The 19,768-nt window shown below is 39.8% G+C and overlaps 2 protein-coding genes and 1 long non-coding RNA gene across 3 annotated transcripts in view; 2 read left to right on the forward strand and 1 right to left on the reverse strand.

The window, feature by feature from the left end:
* Positions 1–167, reverse strand: part of LOC122968219 — a 2,322-nt gene extending 2,155 nt beyond the window's left edge. Inside the window, exon 1 of the long non-coding RNA XR_006398786.1 lies at positions 106–167. This is a non-coding gene — a long non-coding RNA (uncharacterized LOC122968219). The remainder of the gene's footprint in view (positions 1–105) is intronic.
* gpat4 (glycerol-3-phosphate acyltransferase 4) overlaps positions 1–2,941 on the forward strand; it is a 7,943-nt gene extending 5,002 nt beyond the window's left edge. The window contains exons 7-11 of the mRNA XM_044333235.1: positions 674–729; positions 822–907; positions 1,001–1,129; positions 1,259–1,338; positions 1,623–2,941. Of these exons, the coding sequence (XP_044189170.1) occupies positions 674–729; positions 822–907; positions 1,001–1,129; positions 1,259–1,338; positions 1,623–1,809 (538 nt within the window). The 3' untranslated portion in view covers positions 1,810–2,941. The remainder of the gene's footprint in view (positions 1–673; positions 730–821; positions 908–1,000; positions 1,130–1,258; positions 1,339–1,622) is intronic.
* Positions 2,942–3,332: 391 nt separating this feature from the next.
* Positions 3,333–17,770, forward strand: rab11fip1b (RAB11 family interacting protein 1 (class I) b). The gene is made up of 7 exons (XM_044334561.1): positions 3,333–3,820; positions 12,101–12,528; positions 12,620–14,199; positions 14,518–15,044; positions 15,995–16,864; positions 17,250–17,364; positions 17,564–17,770. Exons 1-7 carry the CDS (start codon positions 3,474–3,476, stop codon positions 17,768–17,770), a joined length of 4,074 nt encoding a protein of 1,357 aa, XP_044190496.1. The 5' UTR covers positions 3,333–3,473.
* The last annotated feature ends 1,998 nt before the right edge of the window (positions 17,771–19,768 follow it).

Below are 19,768 nucleotides of genomic sequence, written 5' to 3' on the forward strand. Positions count from 1 at the left end.
CCAAATACATTTCTAAACCAGGTCACAACTTCACAGAACGATTTGCAATACATTTACATTAGCTAGTAAACAGAGCTAATCATAGAAAAGCAAGTTTTAACATACCTGTGAATTAGTAAGGGAGAGAGCCAAAGTTAGCGTCTTGATCTAGCCGATGCTCATTTAATATTGAGCTGCGCATGAGCAGAGCAGGTGCGTGACCTCCCTCAGGTATCCACAGTGGCATTAGAGTTAGTATTGACCTGATGTCAAAACTCCATAAACACAGTTAGATTAGTTCAAATAATTAACAAAAAATTAGGGGGTGTCTGTTTACATAAAAAAAACATGTGGCATTTCTAACCCATTACACTATGAAACAATGAACTTGACAGAGAACATATGTCTAACATAAAAACTTGTTTGTAAACTGGTATCAACCTTGGTGGCCTTGTGTTTAAAGGGATTTTAATAAGGCAGTATACCATATTCCATGTAATTTATTAGCACTGTATTGATATTTCAACTTGGCATGCACCGTAGAGTATGAGTGAAAGTGTATAATGATTTGTATTTGGTTGTTGCAATAATGACAACAGTTCACTTTAGGTTTTAGCAGCAACCGTAATGGACTTTAACTCTAGAATGGAAAAATCTTTTTTTTTAAAATTTTTTTTATCAATTCTGCTTTCAGGCTTGGCGATCATGTTGCTGACAAAACCAAACAGCCTATTCTTATCTTCCCTGAGGGTGTGTATGATGATATAATGCTTTAAAACATGTAGAGCTTGTAAAGTTTGGTGTTTAGTGTTGCTAAGAGCATCACTCTGTGTCATCTACAGGAACTTGCATCAACAACACATCAGTGATGATGTTCAAAAAGGGCAGCTTCGAAATCGGCTGCACCGTCTATCCAGTTGCCATTAAGGTAGGAGCTTTTTTTGTCTTTTTCCTCCTTTTTTTCTCATTTTGCTCTTACCTGTGCATGATATGATCTTATTTCTATCTTGCAATCTTGCAGTATGATCCTCGCTTTGGGGATGCTTTCTGGAACAGCAGTAAGTTTGGTATGGTGAACTATCTGCTGAGGATGATGAGCAGCTGGGCAATCGTCTGCAGCGTTTGGTATCTGCCACCTATGAACAGAGAGGTGAAACCCTACAAAATATTTTGTGTCCCAGTATATAGTTTGGTGTAACCTACTGGCTAAGCATCTGGTTATGTTGGAGAACATTTCCCATATTTTATTGGTCTGTTCTTTTTTATTGTCTTCTTGTAGGAAGGGGAGGATGCAGTGCAGTTTGCCAATCGAGTGAAAGCAGCCATTGCTGCACAAGGAGGATTAGTGGATCTCATTTGGTGAGTCATTGTTGTATTTAATTGTTATGATATACATCAGTAAAATTATATGTGTCTATGGTTATTAGAAAGAGAGGTTGCCACTGGCATAAACTGCAGCTGCTGATTCACAAACTATAACGTTATTAACTTTAGCTCCAATGGAAATTGTGCAGTATTACACGTATTATAGAGCTAATTTGAGGGGGCAATCTTGGTTCTTCCCTTCAGCGTTTGTGGAGGAGGTAACTAATAGCACTGTGTTCAGTCTGTGTGTGATACTCTTTTCTTTTGTGTGCTCTCAGGGACGGAGGGCTGAAACGAGCAAAGGTAAAAGATGCTTTCAAGGAAGAGCAGCAGAAACTTTACAGCAAAGTTCTTGTAGGCGATCAGGACCAGGAGGACCAAAGTGACAATAAAGTTTTAGAGGATGAAAATCCAGAGGAGGACAAAAGCTGCCAAGATTCAAGAAATGAAATGAGGACACAGTGAATGTATGACAATTTATAAGCAAACACTTAATATCTTATATAATGGCATTTATTAGTGACTCTGTGAAGTTCCACACATACAGTAGGAACTAAAATTCATTATTACTGCTGCTGTATTTTTTTTTACCAGGCTCCAAGCCAAAGAACATTTTCTGTTATGTTTTGATATTTAAGTTTCTGTCAGTTCATATCTGTATTTAATTATCTTTGTATGTTGTGAAATTGGGAGAATGGTTACATTCACCAGAGGGTCAAACAGAGCAGTAAAAGAACCAAAACCTCATATCGCCCCATGAGTTTGATGCATATCTGATTAAAACATTCTCATATGAAAATGCCTGTTGACCGAAATGGCTTTTTTATAAAATCATGTGTTATGGAACATCTCTTAAAATACAACTGAGAACGCTAAACAGTGGCTATTTTAAGTGCCTCGTACTACAGTAGTTACATCACAGTGAGACAGACACTTTGGCAGGGCCCACACTTAGTACGTCACTTTACTAATTGGCTCAAGGCTCTATATGTGTCTTCACCTTTAAACTTTGAATGGCACCAGGAAACAGAGTAAAATAAGGTTAAACATTTTCAGCCATGACACATAATGTATACCATGATAATGAAGGTTTTCAATTGGTTCGTCTCAGATTATGTGGAAAGTCTTTCTTTGAAGGGTTCAGGGTGATACAAAGTAAGTTACCTTTCTCAAACAGTTGGAGTCAGTGTTTAGACAATAACTATCCTGTATTTGTTGTGTTGGGACATTTTACTCAACAGCAAACAGACAAATCAAATAGACTGATTTAGACAGCATTATAAAATGCATTCATTCTCCTTACTCTTCTTGAGGCTTACAGGGATTGTTAGGGCCTATGCCAGCATGGATTCAGGAAAAAGCAGGGAATCAACTCTGGAAAGGTCGCCAGTCCATTAATGCGTGAACACAGACAACCAAACAAACACATTCATGGTATTTTAGAGCCTTCAATCCACCTGAACTGCAGGTGGAATGAAACGCGTGCAGACACTGGCACGGCAGGCTGATTAAGATTCAAACTGGAGCAGCATGTGAAACTGAATCCAAGCCTATGAACCCTATCGGCTGTCACAGATATATCCTTTTCCTCTCTGCAAATGACACTCCATTTATACTGAATGAAGCTGTTTATATTTATTTTTTAAAGACCTTGATCAGATAGATGTTGAGGTACGAGTGGGTGGAATTGTAACTATAAACCAACACAGGGAAGGATACGAACATTTGCATTATCATGTCTGTTTTTTTCAAATTTGAATAAAAAGATGCTCAAAATCAACCAATAAACAGCTGGTGTTAGATGATGCTGATATACTTTAGGGTCAACGAGGATCAGGTGTGGTTGACTGCAGAAACTGATTGTCGGTGTTGTGAATGAGCCAGACAGCGTATTAAATTCGTCGTCATGTAACCTGTTAATCTGGGGCAGTGCCTTGTCTTCTTAACCCCGGCCTCCTCTCTGTGTAACCACGCCCAATCAGCTGTTTCCTCAAGTCCAGCTGAAACACACGGGGAAACTTTTTCTCGCTTCTGTCCGGTTCAGTGTCACGGTGAGCCGATGGTAGACGCCGCCGTTGTGTGTTTTTATATCATTTCTTTACGGAGTTAATCCAGCAACAAGTGTCAGCATGTCCTTGGCGGAGCAGCAGTGGTGTCCCACAAGCGTCCAGGTAACGGTACTCCAAGCCAGAGGCCTCAGGATAAAGGGGAAAAGCGGCACTAACGATGCGTACGCGGTCATGCAAGTGGGTAAGGAAAAGTACCAGACCTCGGTGGTGGAGAAGAGCGTGGCTCCGGTGTGGAAGGAGGAGGCCGCCTTCGACCTGCCGCCGTTGCATCAGGGCGGCGGAGGGGAGCGAAGCACGCTGCGCGTCAACGTCCTGCACCGGGCCCTGGTGGGTCCAGACAAGCTGCTGGGACAGGCTGTCATCAACCTGCTGCCGCTCAGCGAGGACAAAACCCGAAACAAGACCGAGTAAGTGCTGTTAAATGTTAAATGTATAGATTCTTAACTAAACAACTCTTCTTCAAAGGGAATATCAGGGAGGTGACTCACGCGTTGAAACTAGAGCTGCAACGATTAAACTATCAGTTGATCTACAGAAAATTAACTGGCAACTATTTTGATAATCTTGTAATCATTTTCAAGGCAAAAATGCCCCCAAAATTAGCTGGTTTCAGCTTCTCAAATATTACTAATAATGCTTTTCTTTGATGGTAACAGAAGATCTTTGGGGTTTTGGAGTAATTTGGTGGCTCCTAGGTAACAGTTTGTGTTGGGGCCTTATTGTGGTCATTTAATTAGTTAAGCATCACTTTATTTAGATTTATGTACCATGTAATGCCTCTCTATAAGGCCAAGAAATTAGTTAACACTGCAGGGCTTACTTAAGTGATTCAAGTTCCTTAACAAGTGTGCAATTAGTCAAATTAACAAAAGCAACTGACAAGCAGTGAATCTGAATCCAGCCTTGTTGATCAGACAAAACAAGGCTGGGAAAAGTATAACAGGCATTTTCACTATCTGACATCTTGTAGATGAAACAATTAATTGATTAATTGAGAAAATAATCAGCAGATTAAGGGATAAACAAAATAACTGTTAGTTGCAGCCCTAGTTTAAACAGCTAAAAGAATAAATAATAATAATCAGAGAAGCTCCCCATGTTGGCAAGCATTTTCCCTGAGTCTTGCTCTGCAGTTGACCCCCTGAGCTCCCAGAGGACATGTAAGTCTTCATGACAAAGAAATATGAAAGGCAAAAGAAATATTTAAAGGAATCGATACAGTATTGGCTCTACTGTAGAGATAAGTAGTCTTTTTTTTCTCAGCTTCCTCACATCAAACAGTACATAACAAAAACATACAAGAGAGTTTCCTCAGTCCTCTGAAGACTAGGGAGCTTTGATTTCCATCTGCGCCACAGGAGGAACAACTTCTGGTTGCTGGTTCTGTCAGTCATACTGCAGCTTTGTGGTCTTGCAGGATAAAACATTAACCACTGAATCCCTAATAATTACAAACCGTTTCTGTTGTTGTTCTAATACAAAAATTATGCAGCATCTGTGGAAGCTGTTGATCAAGATTTCCATATGAATATGTTTGCCTTAAACTGGAATTTCATAATCAATTTCCCCCAGTGATATTTACACTTTTTTTCCACCACAAACACACACAGAGACACACACACACACACACACACGGCCATGCATCAATACACAGGCCCGCCCTGGTGGGTTTGAGTTATGAAAGTTGCCCACTCGCTCCAGTGCAGCTTAAGGGATTTGCTCTCTCTGCTGCAGCCTTCAACCAGCATTACTTACTCAGGCGAATGAAATTAGTCAAAGGATTCACTCTTTCATTGACTGAACTTGTCAACAAGAGACAAAAGAAGACCCAGACTTCCCTTCACCATGCCCAAAAAAGCAGTCTCCTTTTTGATGCTGAGACCAAACATCAAGCATTGATTTCACTTAAAATTCTCACGGCATCCCATACACTGAGAAAAGTACGTGACGTAAATAACCGAGGTGATCATTGTCTTTACTTTGCAAAAACTTCACGCCCATCTCTCTTGATCTATCTTTAGTTTGTGGTATTAATGGGAGTGATCAGGTTTTACAGGCCTTACTGGTACTACTGTATAGACTCAGTAATAGTTATTATACTTTCTCCTTTAAACAGAAAATATGCACTTTGTCAAATTCAAGTTATACTTGTTAAAATTTGAAATGCAAGACTCCTCAGCCCCGTCACAGTTAGACTTGTGTGTCTTAGTAAGAATGGAAAATGTTCTGCTGTGCTAAGCTGTTTCTGAGCATCTTAGTCCCCCGCCGTGTGACCGGTATTATACAAAAGCAGACTGCATACCAGCCTGTTTGTCTACATGAAAACACACATAAACACACACACACACACACACACACACACACACACACACACACACACACACACACACTCACTCCCACCTTCTCAAGGGTTGTTTGGGTCTGTTGGTGCTCTGTTAGTAGTTGATTCAATGTTGTCGTTCAGTACTGCTCATGTAAACAATATTTGCTGCCTGTTCATATTATGGCAAACGTTTTATAAAACAGAGCAAGTAGTCAACCCGCCTAAAAGTTATTTTTGTGTGTGTATGTGCGTCACAAAAAATACAATGTCCAAATCGTTCTTGTGAACTGAAAAAACTGGATGTTCCAGTATGATAAGCTAAAATTCACCTGGATTCATGTTGCATGTTGGATCATGCATGATTTAAGGTTTTGTTGTGTGTGCACCTCTGATCACATCTGCCCTTTCTGCTAGTTTGTCATTCAAAAATCAGATGCAGTGTGTTTCCCTCTGCATGGCTGCAGAGATTTGCATGTTAATACAAGCTTAGAGCTTTATTAGGATTTCCTACACTGAAAATAAATTTTTTTTTTAATGTAAGCAAACATGCTTTAGCTGGCGTCGAGTAAATGCTGTGTTTGTTTAATGTTGACCTGTCTGTAGCTCTCTGTGAGCTTGATGAATGCACCTTGCCTCTGAGGTTTAAATCCGGCTGTAGCCTCACATTCCTGACTGTTTTATCAATGAAAAACAGTGATGGCAACAGCGATAGTCAAGCAAGGTCAGTTTTTCTGAGCAAGACCACTGTAGCTGCACAGACCAACAGTGTTACATGTTCCACAAGCTGCCAGTACAAGAGCTCTACTGTTTAAAGTGTTTTGCTCTTTTTGAACATGTGTTGCTTGCAAAGTAAGGCACTATAATTTTTTTTTTTTTCTCTCAGTCCTGGATTATGGTAGTTATTTTGATAAATACATTTTTAAGACATCTGAATTAGTACTTCTGTTTGACGTGCTTGATAAGTATTTAGAAGATTGACTGAAGATCATTGAGCATTAAAGGACCAGTGTGTAGGATTTAGTGGCATCCACTTCCAAACATGTAGGAGAACCTATGGTGGCCACTAAACTCGCACAGAAAAACGTGAAAGGCCCTCTCTAGAGCCAGTGTTTGGTTTGTCTGTTCTGGGCTACTGTAGAAACATGGCAGTGCAACATGGAGGGCTCCGTGGAAGAGGACGCACTCCCTATGTAGATATAAAGGGCTCATTCTAAGATAATGAAAACACGATTCTTATTTTCAGGTGATTATACACTAATTAAAACATACTTATGAATATTATATTACATTTCTGTCAAGTCCATTCTGCTAGATGCCGCTAAATTCTACACACTGCATCTTTAACTTTAAAGGAAAAAGACCATGTAGAAAGTTTTTATTTGCATATTTAACATTACATCTCTATAAGCAAAGAAAAAAAAAGCAGTGATAAAGCAGAATTATAACTGTTGACAAAACCGTCTCATCGCAGGTCCCATTAGTAACTGAGCTTTCAATTGTATCACATGAATTTTAAATTTTGTATTTTATGGACTTTTTTGTCCATGTTGGCTTAACAGTTGTTTTAAATTACTAATTGAAATGCAGTAATTAATATCAAGACTGTAGCTGTTCGGGTAAACTTTGATAATTTGATTGTAGGTGTAGTTTTGTTAGTTTAAAAACAACAAATTTAAGCAGTAAAAACATTATCGGGCAGTCATGTAAAAAAAAAAAGTGTGACTTAATGTGTACTACTTTTATGCCTTTTTCACAGCAGACGTGTTGACTTGTCATAGAACTGGCGACACAGCTCGGGTGTTACTAATCACATTAACGATGGCTCAGTTATATTCAAGGTTCGTAGTAAGACATGACAGAGTTACAGTGAGCCAGCGTGCACCTGAAATCGAAGCAGATAAATAGATTTCAGATGTCATTAATTGTATTATTTACACCTGTGCTTTTCCTATTTGCACGTGTCATATCTTTTTCTTGAAGAACTCTATCGGCTACAGGGGTGTTATAGAGTCCACATCAGCGAGGCAAATGATGAGCCAAATGACATTTCCTTCTCTCACCAAAATCCCCCGATCTCCGTCTGCTGTGAAACCCTGATAGTGGGGAAAAAAAACAGACTCTAATTGTAAAAAACACTTTCATAACAGATCTCATCACCTATAGAAGCATTATAGTGTAAAGATATTAAGGAACCTGTAGTTAGGCAAGTCTCAGTTACATCTGACCAGCATATCGTGGTTTGAGAATTTGAGACAGCGTCACTGGAAGTTGTCCTCTTTTCTCAACATAGTGTGTGCTCTAGCATATATTGTGACTGATTTTGGGTTTAAATATAACACAAGGTGCAACCAGTGTTCTGTGACACCCATGAGAAAAGAAATTTCTTCTCAGTTTCACTCTGTTTCCTGTGCACAGGCTTTCATCTTGGCTTCTATGACTCATGAATATGGACTGATAGGATAAAGCCCTGGACAGTTTTGGTCCTTGGACATTATCACTGTTGAGTTGTTTTACTCAGTCAGCTCTTCGCCCACTCACGCAGCTGTGTTCTGCGATAAGAAGGGCTTCAGCCACTCAGGGCATTGTCTTATCAGTAGTTTAGGCTTCACAGGGAAGGATGTGTGTGTGCAGAAAGTAGAATACATTTATAAACTGTTGAGTCATGCACTATCCTGTCTGGTTCTGTCTGTATAGCAGAGCAGCACACTTCCTACTCTGAACATGGGTGTGAGATTACTGAGTTTAAGGGCATCATCATCATCATTATCTTCATCATCATCATCATCATCATCATCATTATCATCATCACCATCATCCAGGCATTAAGTGAAAGCTGCTTTTTAATTCCTCCTCCTGCACATTACTTACTACCAACCAGTTGACGCCCAAAGACTTATGCAACTTCCCTTCTGTTAAAACTGAAATGGCAACTTCTCTTTTTTACTTGTTAACGTGGGATGTGTTTTTTTTGTAGCTTTTATAGGCATCAGTGAAGTATCATATCCTATACTATACCATACTATACTATACTATATAGTTATGCTATACTATTGCCAATACCATACTATAAAATACATTACTATACTAACTCTAATACTAATGTGATACTAATTCCCATATTACATTACAAAAACTAATGCTAAATTGAGCGGTTGCCAGATAATTACTAAAAAGAGGAAAGCAGGGGGAAAAAAAAGATTTTCCTCAAATCTTTGCTTTTTTTCTCTTAAATTAACAGATTATTTGACGTCTTCAGGTAAAAAGCTGTATACATGTATTTAGACATTGCTTCTTTTTAAGTGGCCACAAGCCAGTTATTCTTGTACTATCCTAATGCTATGCTATATTATATACTAATACTGTGCTATACTAATGCTCTACCACACTATATTAATGCATTCTGACACTTATACAATGCTAATTCTTTACTAATACTATTACTAGCCAATACTATACTAATGTTATTACTTAACTATACCATACCAACACTATACTCATGCTTTTACTATACTGTACTAACACCACTACATATACTAAAACTATGCTATACTAATGCAATATTAATGCTGTTACTATACACTACGCTACTAATACAAGAGCTACACTACAGGGCTGGGTGGCATGGGTGAATTAATTTATATTGATAAGGACATTTTCTGTTATTGATACCATGATCTGGCAAATATGTGCAAAATCACATGTGAAATACACACAACACTGACTTATTGCCCAGCTCTTTTATGCTACAACATGCTGTATACCATCAAATATCTTGGTCTGAAATATCATTTTTATTATTATATTGAGAGGAGAGAAAGAATGGTATAACTGTCCTATTTTGACAATGAAACTATTCAAAAGGATGCATCACAACACCACAGAGGGATTGGATGAAATATTCTTTTTCATAACTGTGCACCACGTATAAATATGTCACTCTGCATGAGAGTAAGAACATAACAGCTGCATAACACTGTCTACACTTGCACAATAAATAAATGCTATCTGTTATCTAGCTATCGATGTTTTGTTCAAGGACAGTCATCAGACAGATCATTAAGTGTCACAGGGGAACATGAATAACGTCAGGGCTTGAAATTTGCAAATCACATCCCATTACTCATCAGAGGAAGGAGGCAGGGAGGTGTGACAGCAGTCTCAACCATTTTGCAAAATCCAGGAAAAGGCGTTTCCCTCCTTAATTTGTTTGTGCTACACATCTGAAGGGATTCCTAAGAGAGGAGGATGAATTTCAACAACATGACTGATTCAGTACCACTGGGAGGAAGGCACTATATTCAGCTGGGTCTATTTTTATATATCAGTGGCATCTCAGGGCGAGGTGTTTTGTAAACTGAGGGGAAAATACTGTTTATGACACAGACACACAAAACATGTTGTGTAAAGCTTTTTAAAGCTGTATTTATGAGCCCAATCTGTTCATTTTGTAGGTTACTTTCTTGTTTCACATTGAAGAACAGAGAGAGACAGAACAGACAGAAATGCACACACACACACACACACATACATGCACGCACGCACGCACAGCCCCTTCCTCATTTCCCCAGGAATCCAGATTTCAGTTGGAGTTGTTTGTTCAGTGGTGAGCTGACCTCAGATTTCTGCTTGATAAGCATTTTTTATGCTGACTGTTCGTTTTTCATGGTTCTATTAAATTGTTCTGCTTACTCTGAGACCCTTCTGTTAGTGTTGGATCATGACAAAGGTGCAGAAGCAGTTCAAAGTTGGCACAGCGTGGTCACAGTGGAAGTCTTACTGTGTCTGTTTTCTGACTTTTTAACATTTTATCCTGAGAATTAAAGTTATTCTGCAAGTTGTTAGTTTTTAGTTGTAACCAGTGCTTATCTTGGTATTGTTTTGTCTACCCAAAGCCAAGGATATGTGACCCTGCTACAACGTTAGTTGGCATTGATTCTTTTTCTTTGGCAGACAGTATGTTTAAAGAGTGATAATGAGGTTAATAGCAGATTGTTCCTCGTGAACCTGACTGGTTTAAGTTTTGTGAGGAGCAGAGACTAGTCTTGTTAGATAACAACTCCCTGCTTTAGGGGGTCGACCCAGGCTGTGGGGTTAGATGACTTTTTATTAGGATTTGATCATTTGAGAGATCAATCTAAGAAAAAAAAAAGGGTCATCCATAAAATGTAGGATGGCAAGAGTACAGCCAACTAAATAATGACACATAAATTATAAGTATACACAGTACAAGCATTCATAAATTCTCCATGTTAGAGGTTGCCACAGACAGAATGTTGTTTCTTTTCTTTTTTTTCTTTTTTTTTTTTTTTTTAAAGAACTTTCCTTCATGGTCAGTTTGCTGGTTGTGCTTAGATCATCAGACTTTCCAAAAACATTGGAGTTGCTACTGAGTCACTTTCCGTTTGCTGCAGGATTGATCATAGTTTCCATTAAGAAACTGACTAGGACTAAACATCAACATGCTTTACATGAATCTCTGTACAAATCTTTGTTTTGTTTAGATTTGTTTTGAAGTCCTTAAATCCATTCAGTAGATTACATTATGTTGAATAATAGTTTTGAGGAAATGAAGCTCTGATAATACAACTCTTGCTGTTGCAGATGTGTGAAGGGTTAGAAACAGCTGACACCATCTTAATTTTCATGAATGAACACAGGCCCTTGGTAGGATTGGGTAACTATTAACTCATTCTTCTTTACAAAATGTTGTCCAAATGAATAATTAAAAGTGAAGTATAATTTTAAGAACAACTAAATTCAAACAAAGTTTTGTCTGACATAATGCATAACACTGAACCACAGTTCATTGCATTGAAATTCACTTAAATTATGATTTTGCTCACACTTGCCATACTGTGATATATGCACATCTGATAATATTCTTATTAAAATTGTGATATTGATTTCAACTAAGCCATAGACCTAGATACTGAATAAGAAGTTGTTGCTTGTTCATGCAGTTCATATCTTAAAATTTAAATTACACTGGGGCAGCTGTGCCTCAGGAGGTAGAGCGGGTCATCCACTAATCGGAAGATCTGCGGTTCAATTCCCAGCTCCTCCAGTCCACATGTCGAATGTCCTTTGGCAAGATACTGAACCCCAAATTGCTCGTGATGGCTGTGCAATCGGAGTGTGAATGTGTGTGATTAGATCGTATTGATGAGCAGGTTGATTGGCACCTTGCATGGCAGCCCCGGCCATCAGCATATGTGTGTGCGAATGTGGCTCGTAGTGCTTTGAATGGTCAGAAGACTTGAAGGGTGTTTATATAAGTGTAGTGTAATAGCACATTTAGGGATGATGTATCTGTTAACATGCTTCTGTTAAAACGTCACTCTAATAACCTGCGTCTCTTTAACAGATGGTTTAAGCTGCTGGACAAGACGGGCAAGGCGGACAAAGACAGAGGAGAGGTGCTTGTGGACATCCAGTTCATGAGAAACAACATGACCGCCAGCATGTTTGACCTCTCTGCTGCTGGCAAATCCCGATCACGCCTGGGCAAGTTCAAGGACAAAGTTCGTGGCAAGAAAAAGGAATCGGATACTGCGTCTACCATAGTGCCATCCTTTACCCAGGTTCTGACAGACAGCGAGGGGGAGGGAGACGGGGATGGCGAGGTAGCTGCAGGAAAGGACGAGAAGAAGAAGAAACTTAAGATGAAGTCTTTGTTTTCTCCCAAGTCTAACCTGCAGAAGAACATGTCGCAGTCTATGTCTGTTCTGCCTGCAAAGAACTCCTCGCTGAGCGGCAGCCAGTCCTCTGGTCTGAATGTGGACTCCTCTGAAGGTCAGGAGCAACAGTTCTTATTTTACTCAATCACCATCATTCCTTTCATTCACATCCTCTCTGTCATTAAATGTGTGTTAACTTTCTCTAGGTAAAAAGAAGTTCAAGTTCATGATACATAAACGCTCCGGCAGCTCAGACAGCAAAGATTCCACAGCTGGTCAACAGAAACACGGCTCAGCGGAGCAAAGTAACTTGTGCATCAATGGCAGTCACGTATACTGTGAAGAGCCACAGCCTCGGACCGCTCGCATCGGCTCAAACTTCAGTCTGGCCAGTTCAGGCCACGGATCCATGGAAGATGTCCCTGAAAGCTCTCCCCCGTCTGTCGATTCACTCAGAGCTGTGAGGCAGTATTCACCCTGGACGGAGGAGGAAGAGGAGGAAGCTGAAGTAGAAAACAAGAGAGAGGATATGGAAGAAATGAGGATGAAAGAAAAGACAGAGGAGATGGTTAGGAGACGAGAGCTGGAGAGGTTGGCTGAGGAGAAGAGGAGAATAGAGGAAGAAGAAAGAAAGCAGATTGAAGAGAAACGTAGAAGGGAGGAAGAGGAAAGAATTAGGAGGGAGGAGGAGAGAGCTGAGGAAGAGGAGAGGGTTAGGAGAGAGGAAGAAGAACGTGAGAGATTAGCAGAGGAAAAGAGGAGACTTGAGGAGCAAGAAAGGAGGCGGGTTGAAGAAGAAGAAAAACTTCAAAGGGAGGAAGAAGAACGGATTAGGATGGAGGAGGAAAGGGCTCTGGAAGAGAGGAGGAGGAAAGAAAAGGAGGAGGAGAGGTTGAGAAGACAAGAGGAAGAGCATGAAAGATTAGCAGAGGAAAAGAGGAGACGGGAGGAAGAAGAAAGAAAAAGGATTGAAGAAGAGAAAGCTAGAAAGGAAGAAGAGGACAGGATTAGGATGGAGGAGGAAAGGGCTCAGGAGGAGAGGAGGAGGAAAGAAAAGGAGGAGGAGGAGGAGAGGGTCAAAAGACAAGAAGAAGAGCGTGAAAGATTAGCAGAGGAAAAGAGGAGACGGGAGGAAGAAGAAAGAAAAAGGATTGAAGAAGAGAAAGCTAGAAAGGAAGAAGAGGACAGGATTAGGATGGAGGAGGAAAGGGTTCAGGAGGAGAGGAGGAGGAAAGAAAAAGAGAAGGAGGAGGAGAGGGTCAAAAGACAAGAAGAAGAGCGTGAAAGATTAGCAGAGGAAAAGAGACGGGAAGAAGAAGAAGAAAGAAAAAGGATCGAAGAAGAGAAAGCTAGAAAGGAAGAAGAGGACAGGATTAGGATGGAGGAGGAAAGGGCTCAGGAAGAGAGGAGGAGGAAAGAAAAAGAGGAGGAGGAGGAGAGGGTGAAAAGACAAGAGGAAGAGCGTGAAAGATTAGCAGAGGAAAAGAGGAGACAAGAGGAAGAAGAAGACAGAAAAAGGATTGAGGAAGAGAAATCTAGAAAGGAAGAAGAGGAACGGATTAGGATGGAGGAGGAAAGGGCTCAGGAAGAGAGGAGGAGGAAAGAAAACGAGGAGGAGGAGGAGAGGGTGAAAAGACAAGAGGAAGAGCGTGAAAGATTAGCAGAGGAAAAGAGGAGACAAGAGGAAGAAGAAAGAAGGATTGAAGAGGAGAAAGCCAGACTGGAGGAAGAGGAGAGGATCAGGAGGGAGGAGGAAAGGGCTCAGGAAGAAAAAAGGAGACAAGAGGAAGAGGAGAGGGTGAGAAGACAAAAAGAGCATGAGGAGAAGAGAAGACTAGAGGAAGAAGAAAGGATTAGGAAAGAGGAGGAGAAGAGAAAAGAGGAAGAGGAGAAGGCAAGGAAGGAAAAGGAAGAATATGAGAGATTAGAAGAGGAAAAGAGGAAACTAGAGGAAGAAGAGAGGAAGAGAATTGAAGAAGAGAACATTAGAAGGGAGGAAGAGGAGAGGAAAGCAGAGATGGTCAGGAGGCAAAAAGAACAGAGGAGAATTGAGGAAGAGGAAAAGATTAGGAAAGAGGAGGACAGGAGGAGACAGGAGGAAGAGGAGATGGCTAGGAAGGAAAAGGAAGAGTTAGAGAGATTGGCAGAGGAAAAGAGGAAACTAGATGAGGAAGAAAGGAAAAGGATTGAGGAAGAGGACAGACTTAGAAGGGAAGAGCAGGAGAGAATTAGGATGGAGGAGGAAGAGAGGCAGAGGAGACAAGAGGAAGAAGAGAGGGCGAGGAAGGAAAAGGAAGAAAGGGAGAGATTAGCAGAGGAGCGGAGACTAGAGGAAGAGGGAAAGAGGAGGATTGAGGAAGAGGAGAAAACTAAAAGAGAGGAAGAGGAGAGGATTAGGATGCAGGAAAAAGCGGGAAAAGAGAGGAAGGAAAAGGAGGCTCAGGAGCTGGAGAAAAGGGGGTTAACAGGAGACGCAGAAGAACAGGAGAAGAAAGAAAATCAAACAAAAGATGGACAGAGCAAAAGTCCTGAAGAAGTTACATCTACTAATCCATTTGAAGAAAACTTTTCAAATAATCCCTTTGATGAGAGTTCAGACTCAGCTGCTGCAGCGTCGAGTGTCCAGCAAAGGTCAGTCTTCACACTACATGGAAAATTTCATCTCAAAACTGAATAAATAATCTAAAATTTTCAGAAAAAGTAGCACATTCTCTACACCTCAACCTCATTGATGGATTTGAAGGCCACACTCGTCTACACCTTGCTGTGTGTGTGCATGTGTGCACTCAAATCAGAAATAAGTATAAAACAGTGTGGATTCATGTGGTTTGAACAGTGTAGCAGGGTTTAACTAGATGAATGTTAGTTAATGCTTTATAATGCTTGAGAGAACAGGATCAGGAACAGAAAAGGAGGTAGTGATACTAAATTTGAATGCAAGATTAAAACGATGATAAGAAGTCATGGCCATTTACATGTACAAAAAACGTTATCTGAACAATCGATTGTTATTTCATCTTCTATTTTACAGTCGGTGACGCTTCAGCAACAGGAACTTCTCATTTAAATGCAACCTGAAGCCGACACAGTCATGAAAATTGCAGAGCTCCGAGCTTGTGCGTGTATGTTACTTTGCACGAGTGTGCAACACGCATGCATGTGTGTGTTGGAAAGGTCACGTTTCTTTTGTCAACTGAGATTGGCAGCTCGTTGCGTAGTCTCGCCTCATTATATCAGGTGTCATATTAACAGGGAGAGAAAATGACAGTGGAGGTAGATGGTAATTTCAGAGAGATCTCAGGAGAAGACTTGTCTGGCATATTAAAAGCTTTTTCTCTTTTGTGCTACTGTGTTCTCCCCGTTTGTTCTCTAATTTTGCAACACAGGATGTTACACAAGATTTTAATGTCTTTTAATCTAGTTTCACCGTCTATACTTGTTTTAGAGAACTATTCAAGGCCAGTGAAGCTCCTCTTCTTTTCTTTCATCATTTAGAGTATTCTGGCTTCCCCTGAGAGACTCCTTTTTGATGAAACACTTAAGCAGGCTTTAATGTCATATACTCTGTTTCTCATTTCCAGATGTCAATCTCCTGAGCCATCAGCGGGAAGCACAGCCATTTCCGCGGATGAAAAGGCCGTTATTAGGACTCAACGGGAGAAGCGACAAGCTCCTCAGCCTCCAGGAAGAAATCAAGCTGAGAGACGCAGTCAGAGTGAGCTAGATGCATCTACACAACATCTGGCACAAATTAACAGGCCAAGTAAAGAAAAAGATGTCAAAACTGCTAGTGTTCTCCCACAGCGCTTGCTGCAGCTGAACGCTCTTCTGAGTAGGTCTTCCAAAGATACAAAGAACAACCAGAGCTTGACGCAAAGTAGCACCACCAAAGAAACAACAACAACAGCAGCCAAACACACTAAACGACCTGCGCCGTCTAGACCTCGCTCTGCGGAAGAGGAGCCGTTCCCTGAACAGAAAACATCTCATGGACGTGTCTCGGAGGCAAAACAAGTCCCTGTTGTTTACGGTTTAAATCCATTTGACGACGATGAAGATGAAAATGAGCTCACAGCCCAAGATGATATAACAGCCTCTAGTAACACTGGCTCAATACTCTGGCCTCCAGCTGTGTCACAAACTCATGATAAAGATGACGTCTCGCAAACAAAAATCAAATCGTCAAAGATAGCCCGTGCACCCCCGCCTCCTGCAAAGACAGCCACCACATCAAGCACTTTAAACAAACAAAACACTGACGGAGTCCGTGTTACAGATGATACACATGTGACTGCTCCTGATAACAGTGCAACACAAGCATGTGATCCAGAGCCAAAAGCCATACACCCTGTGCCTGTCCAGGAGAGTCCGCTACAAGAACCTGTGACAGTGCTGCGTGCTGGAGAGGAGACAGGTGGGAAGAAGGAAGGGCCTGTTGCAACTCCACGCAGGTGAGACGGTTCAGTTCCTCAACAGACAGGCAAGAATAGTTTTGTAACTCATCCATCGCTTCATATATTATAGATCACACACCACAAGCTCCAGATATCTTACTACTCTTTCATAAAAAGTCTTTCTTTGATTCATCCTCATTCATCTTTAATCATTCATCATTCTTGTTTGCTTGGATTATTAATTGTGTTGTTTGGATAAATGCCGGAAGATGAGCTAAACAGGTTAGCTTTATTTTTTGATCTCAGAAAAATAATACATCTCACAAACAGCCTTAATAACTAAATCATATGTACACACTGATACTTCATACCCTTTAACTTCTATCAAATCAGTGCCTACATATTTCTTTCTTAATTTTTTTCTGCATTTTTGTCATTGCAGGCTTCAACCTGTAAAACCCCTTAATCCTATGGAACAGCAGTCTGTCTCAGCCGCTCAGGTGGAAAAAGATAACAAATCCCCAGAAATCCTTCGTGACGTTCAGGAGAACACAAAGGTATATTTTTCCAACCGTAACTTTTGCGGTGGTTTAAAGATCAGCCATCCCGCTCATCAAAAGAAACGGACTAAAGTGACATTTCTGTGTTTTGTTCATCTTACATGTTCAATACCTATGGTATCATCATTTGAATCTTCCATTAAGAGTTTTGTGTTTTGATATACCACATATTCAGTGTGTTTATGTGCTCTCACAGGTCAGTGACACCAAGGTGAAGGGGCCATACTCCCAGCTGACTCAGGCAGAGCTCATCTCTCTGGTGCTGAAACAGGAGAACCAGCTGGTGGAGAGGGACAGTAAGATATCAGAGCTGGAGCACTACATTGACAACTTACTTGTGCGTGTCATGGAGGAGAAACCAAGTATTCTGATGTCCTTGAACTCTCTGAAGAAAACGGTGTAGGTGGATTCAAGGCTGAGACTTTATTCCTGCTTTATCAGCCCCAGAACCAATAGTCTGACTTTATTCATGACGGTAAAATCCTCACTTTAATACTTGTGGATTACAAGGTAACTGGAATAAAAATTTAGATTTACAAAGTTTGGACATTTAAAAGGCAAATAATGATAAAGATTAAAATATGTATTATAAAAGAAATCTTGCACTGGGGGGGATTCTGTCAGCTTACAATCAAAGATGTTAATGAGTACAAAGATTTTTTTTTTCTAAATATTCAGTAATATTTTTGTTACTTTGCTACTTTGAAACAATCTCTTGTGTATTTGTAATAATTATTTTCATGTTGAGCACAATAAGCTTAATTGCTGTATTTAATTAAAAAAAAAAAATGCATATGGTTTGTCTCCTATAGGTTGTTAGCATCATGTCCACTGGTGATATCTCCAGTATACATGAGCCTTACTTTACTGTTAAAAATATGCACTAGTTCTGTAGATGTCTCTTGCTCTTGTACTGAATGTCAAAAGTTTACATGATTCTACTAACCCCCAAAAAGGCACTTTATTCAGCTTTCACTATCAATGTGATATACGCACTGAATTGCTGTATTGTACTGAGGTCTCTGCTTTATGGTATTACAATATGCAAAATAAATGAGCAATTGAATTAACAACTCATCCTTGTTTTTTCAAGGTTAAAAAAAATACAGTTTCTCTCAACTTCCTCTTGCTATTTCTTTCTTGATATAATAAAAGCACATTTTGCAATTTCCCGATAAAGTCTGGCTTTCTGTCTTTTTATTAGACAATACAAGGATTAGTGTAATTTGAGTTTTCACTAAGAATATGTATTCCACATTTTCTTCTGGCCTCTCTTTCACAATGTGATTATTTATATTTATATACACACACACACATATACATATATATATAAAATATGCTCGTCTTCAGCAGACTGAAGAAGAGCATGTAGCTCGAGACATCACTTGTGGATGTCCCATTAAACTGCACCTAAGGAAAAAGGGAGCTACAGTGTGCGGACTGTCTTTTTCCTTGATATAAAAATGTCAGACTAGTTCGAGTTTTTTTTTTTTTTTTTTTCCCTTGGCACAATTTCAATCAGTTGTCAGATTTTTCATCATCATGTCATGCCATCGGTGCTTTCACTTAATATTAAGGTTTTCCTTTTCATTTGTCAGTTCTCCTCATTTAAATTCAGAGTTGAGCATAATGGGGCAGGTGATGAGAGAGGAGCAGGAGAGGAGAGCAGTGTCGGAGCAACAAGTGAGAACTTACCTGACTGCTGGAATAGAAATCAAGTTGAATATTTCACCAAGACTTACCCATTTCTTATAGTTAAAAATAAAACAAATGGGATGCAAATCTTGTGGGGAAGCAGGGTCACTTGGGGCAATGTGAACAGGAAAACTGAGGTACACATTCTCTAGGGAATGGTATACTTGGGCGGAATCAAGGTATTACAGTATACCAGGGTATTTAGAAATCCCAAAGGTATAATTTTCAGTGCCCTCAGAAATACAGATGCTCCTCTTTCTATTAAACTGGAATAATGTGTGTCTTTATCAACAGCCATATTGATGAACATTTTATATTATTTTGGAAACATGTACTGTTTGGAATACTAGAATATAACTCCAAATTGAAATATCAGCAATATATTACAAATCTTCTAATTTTAATGTCCAAATGTAATATTCATAAAAGCAAATTTACAGGTAAAAAGCTGAACTTCTTGATTTTAATAAAGGAGGTCAAACAGTACATTGATTCAATTCAATTTTCCTCTAATCCAAAGACTGTAAAACTATAAATACCTGTTTTTTGTTCAAAATCTTTGTATGAACTGTAACTCCCCCTTGCTCAGTTTTTTTGTTTGTTTGTTTGTTTTGTTTTTGTTTTTTTAAACTTTTCTTCTCTAAACCGCATTTTGTGGAAGAAGAAAACTGTAATTGTTTTGTATGTTAAGAAAGAAACAAAAAAG

This window comes from Thunnus albacares, chromosome 18, assembly GCF_914725855.1.
Source record: "Thunnus albacares chromosome 18, fThuAlb1.1, whole genome shotgun sequence".
Lineage (NCBI taxonomy): Eukaryota > Metazoa > Chordata > Actinopteri > Scombriformes > Scombridae > Thunnus > Thunnus albacares.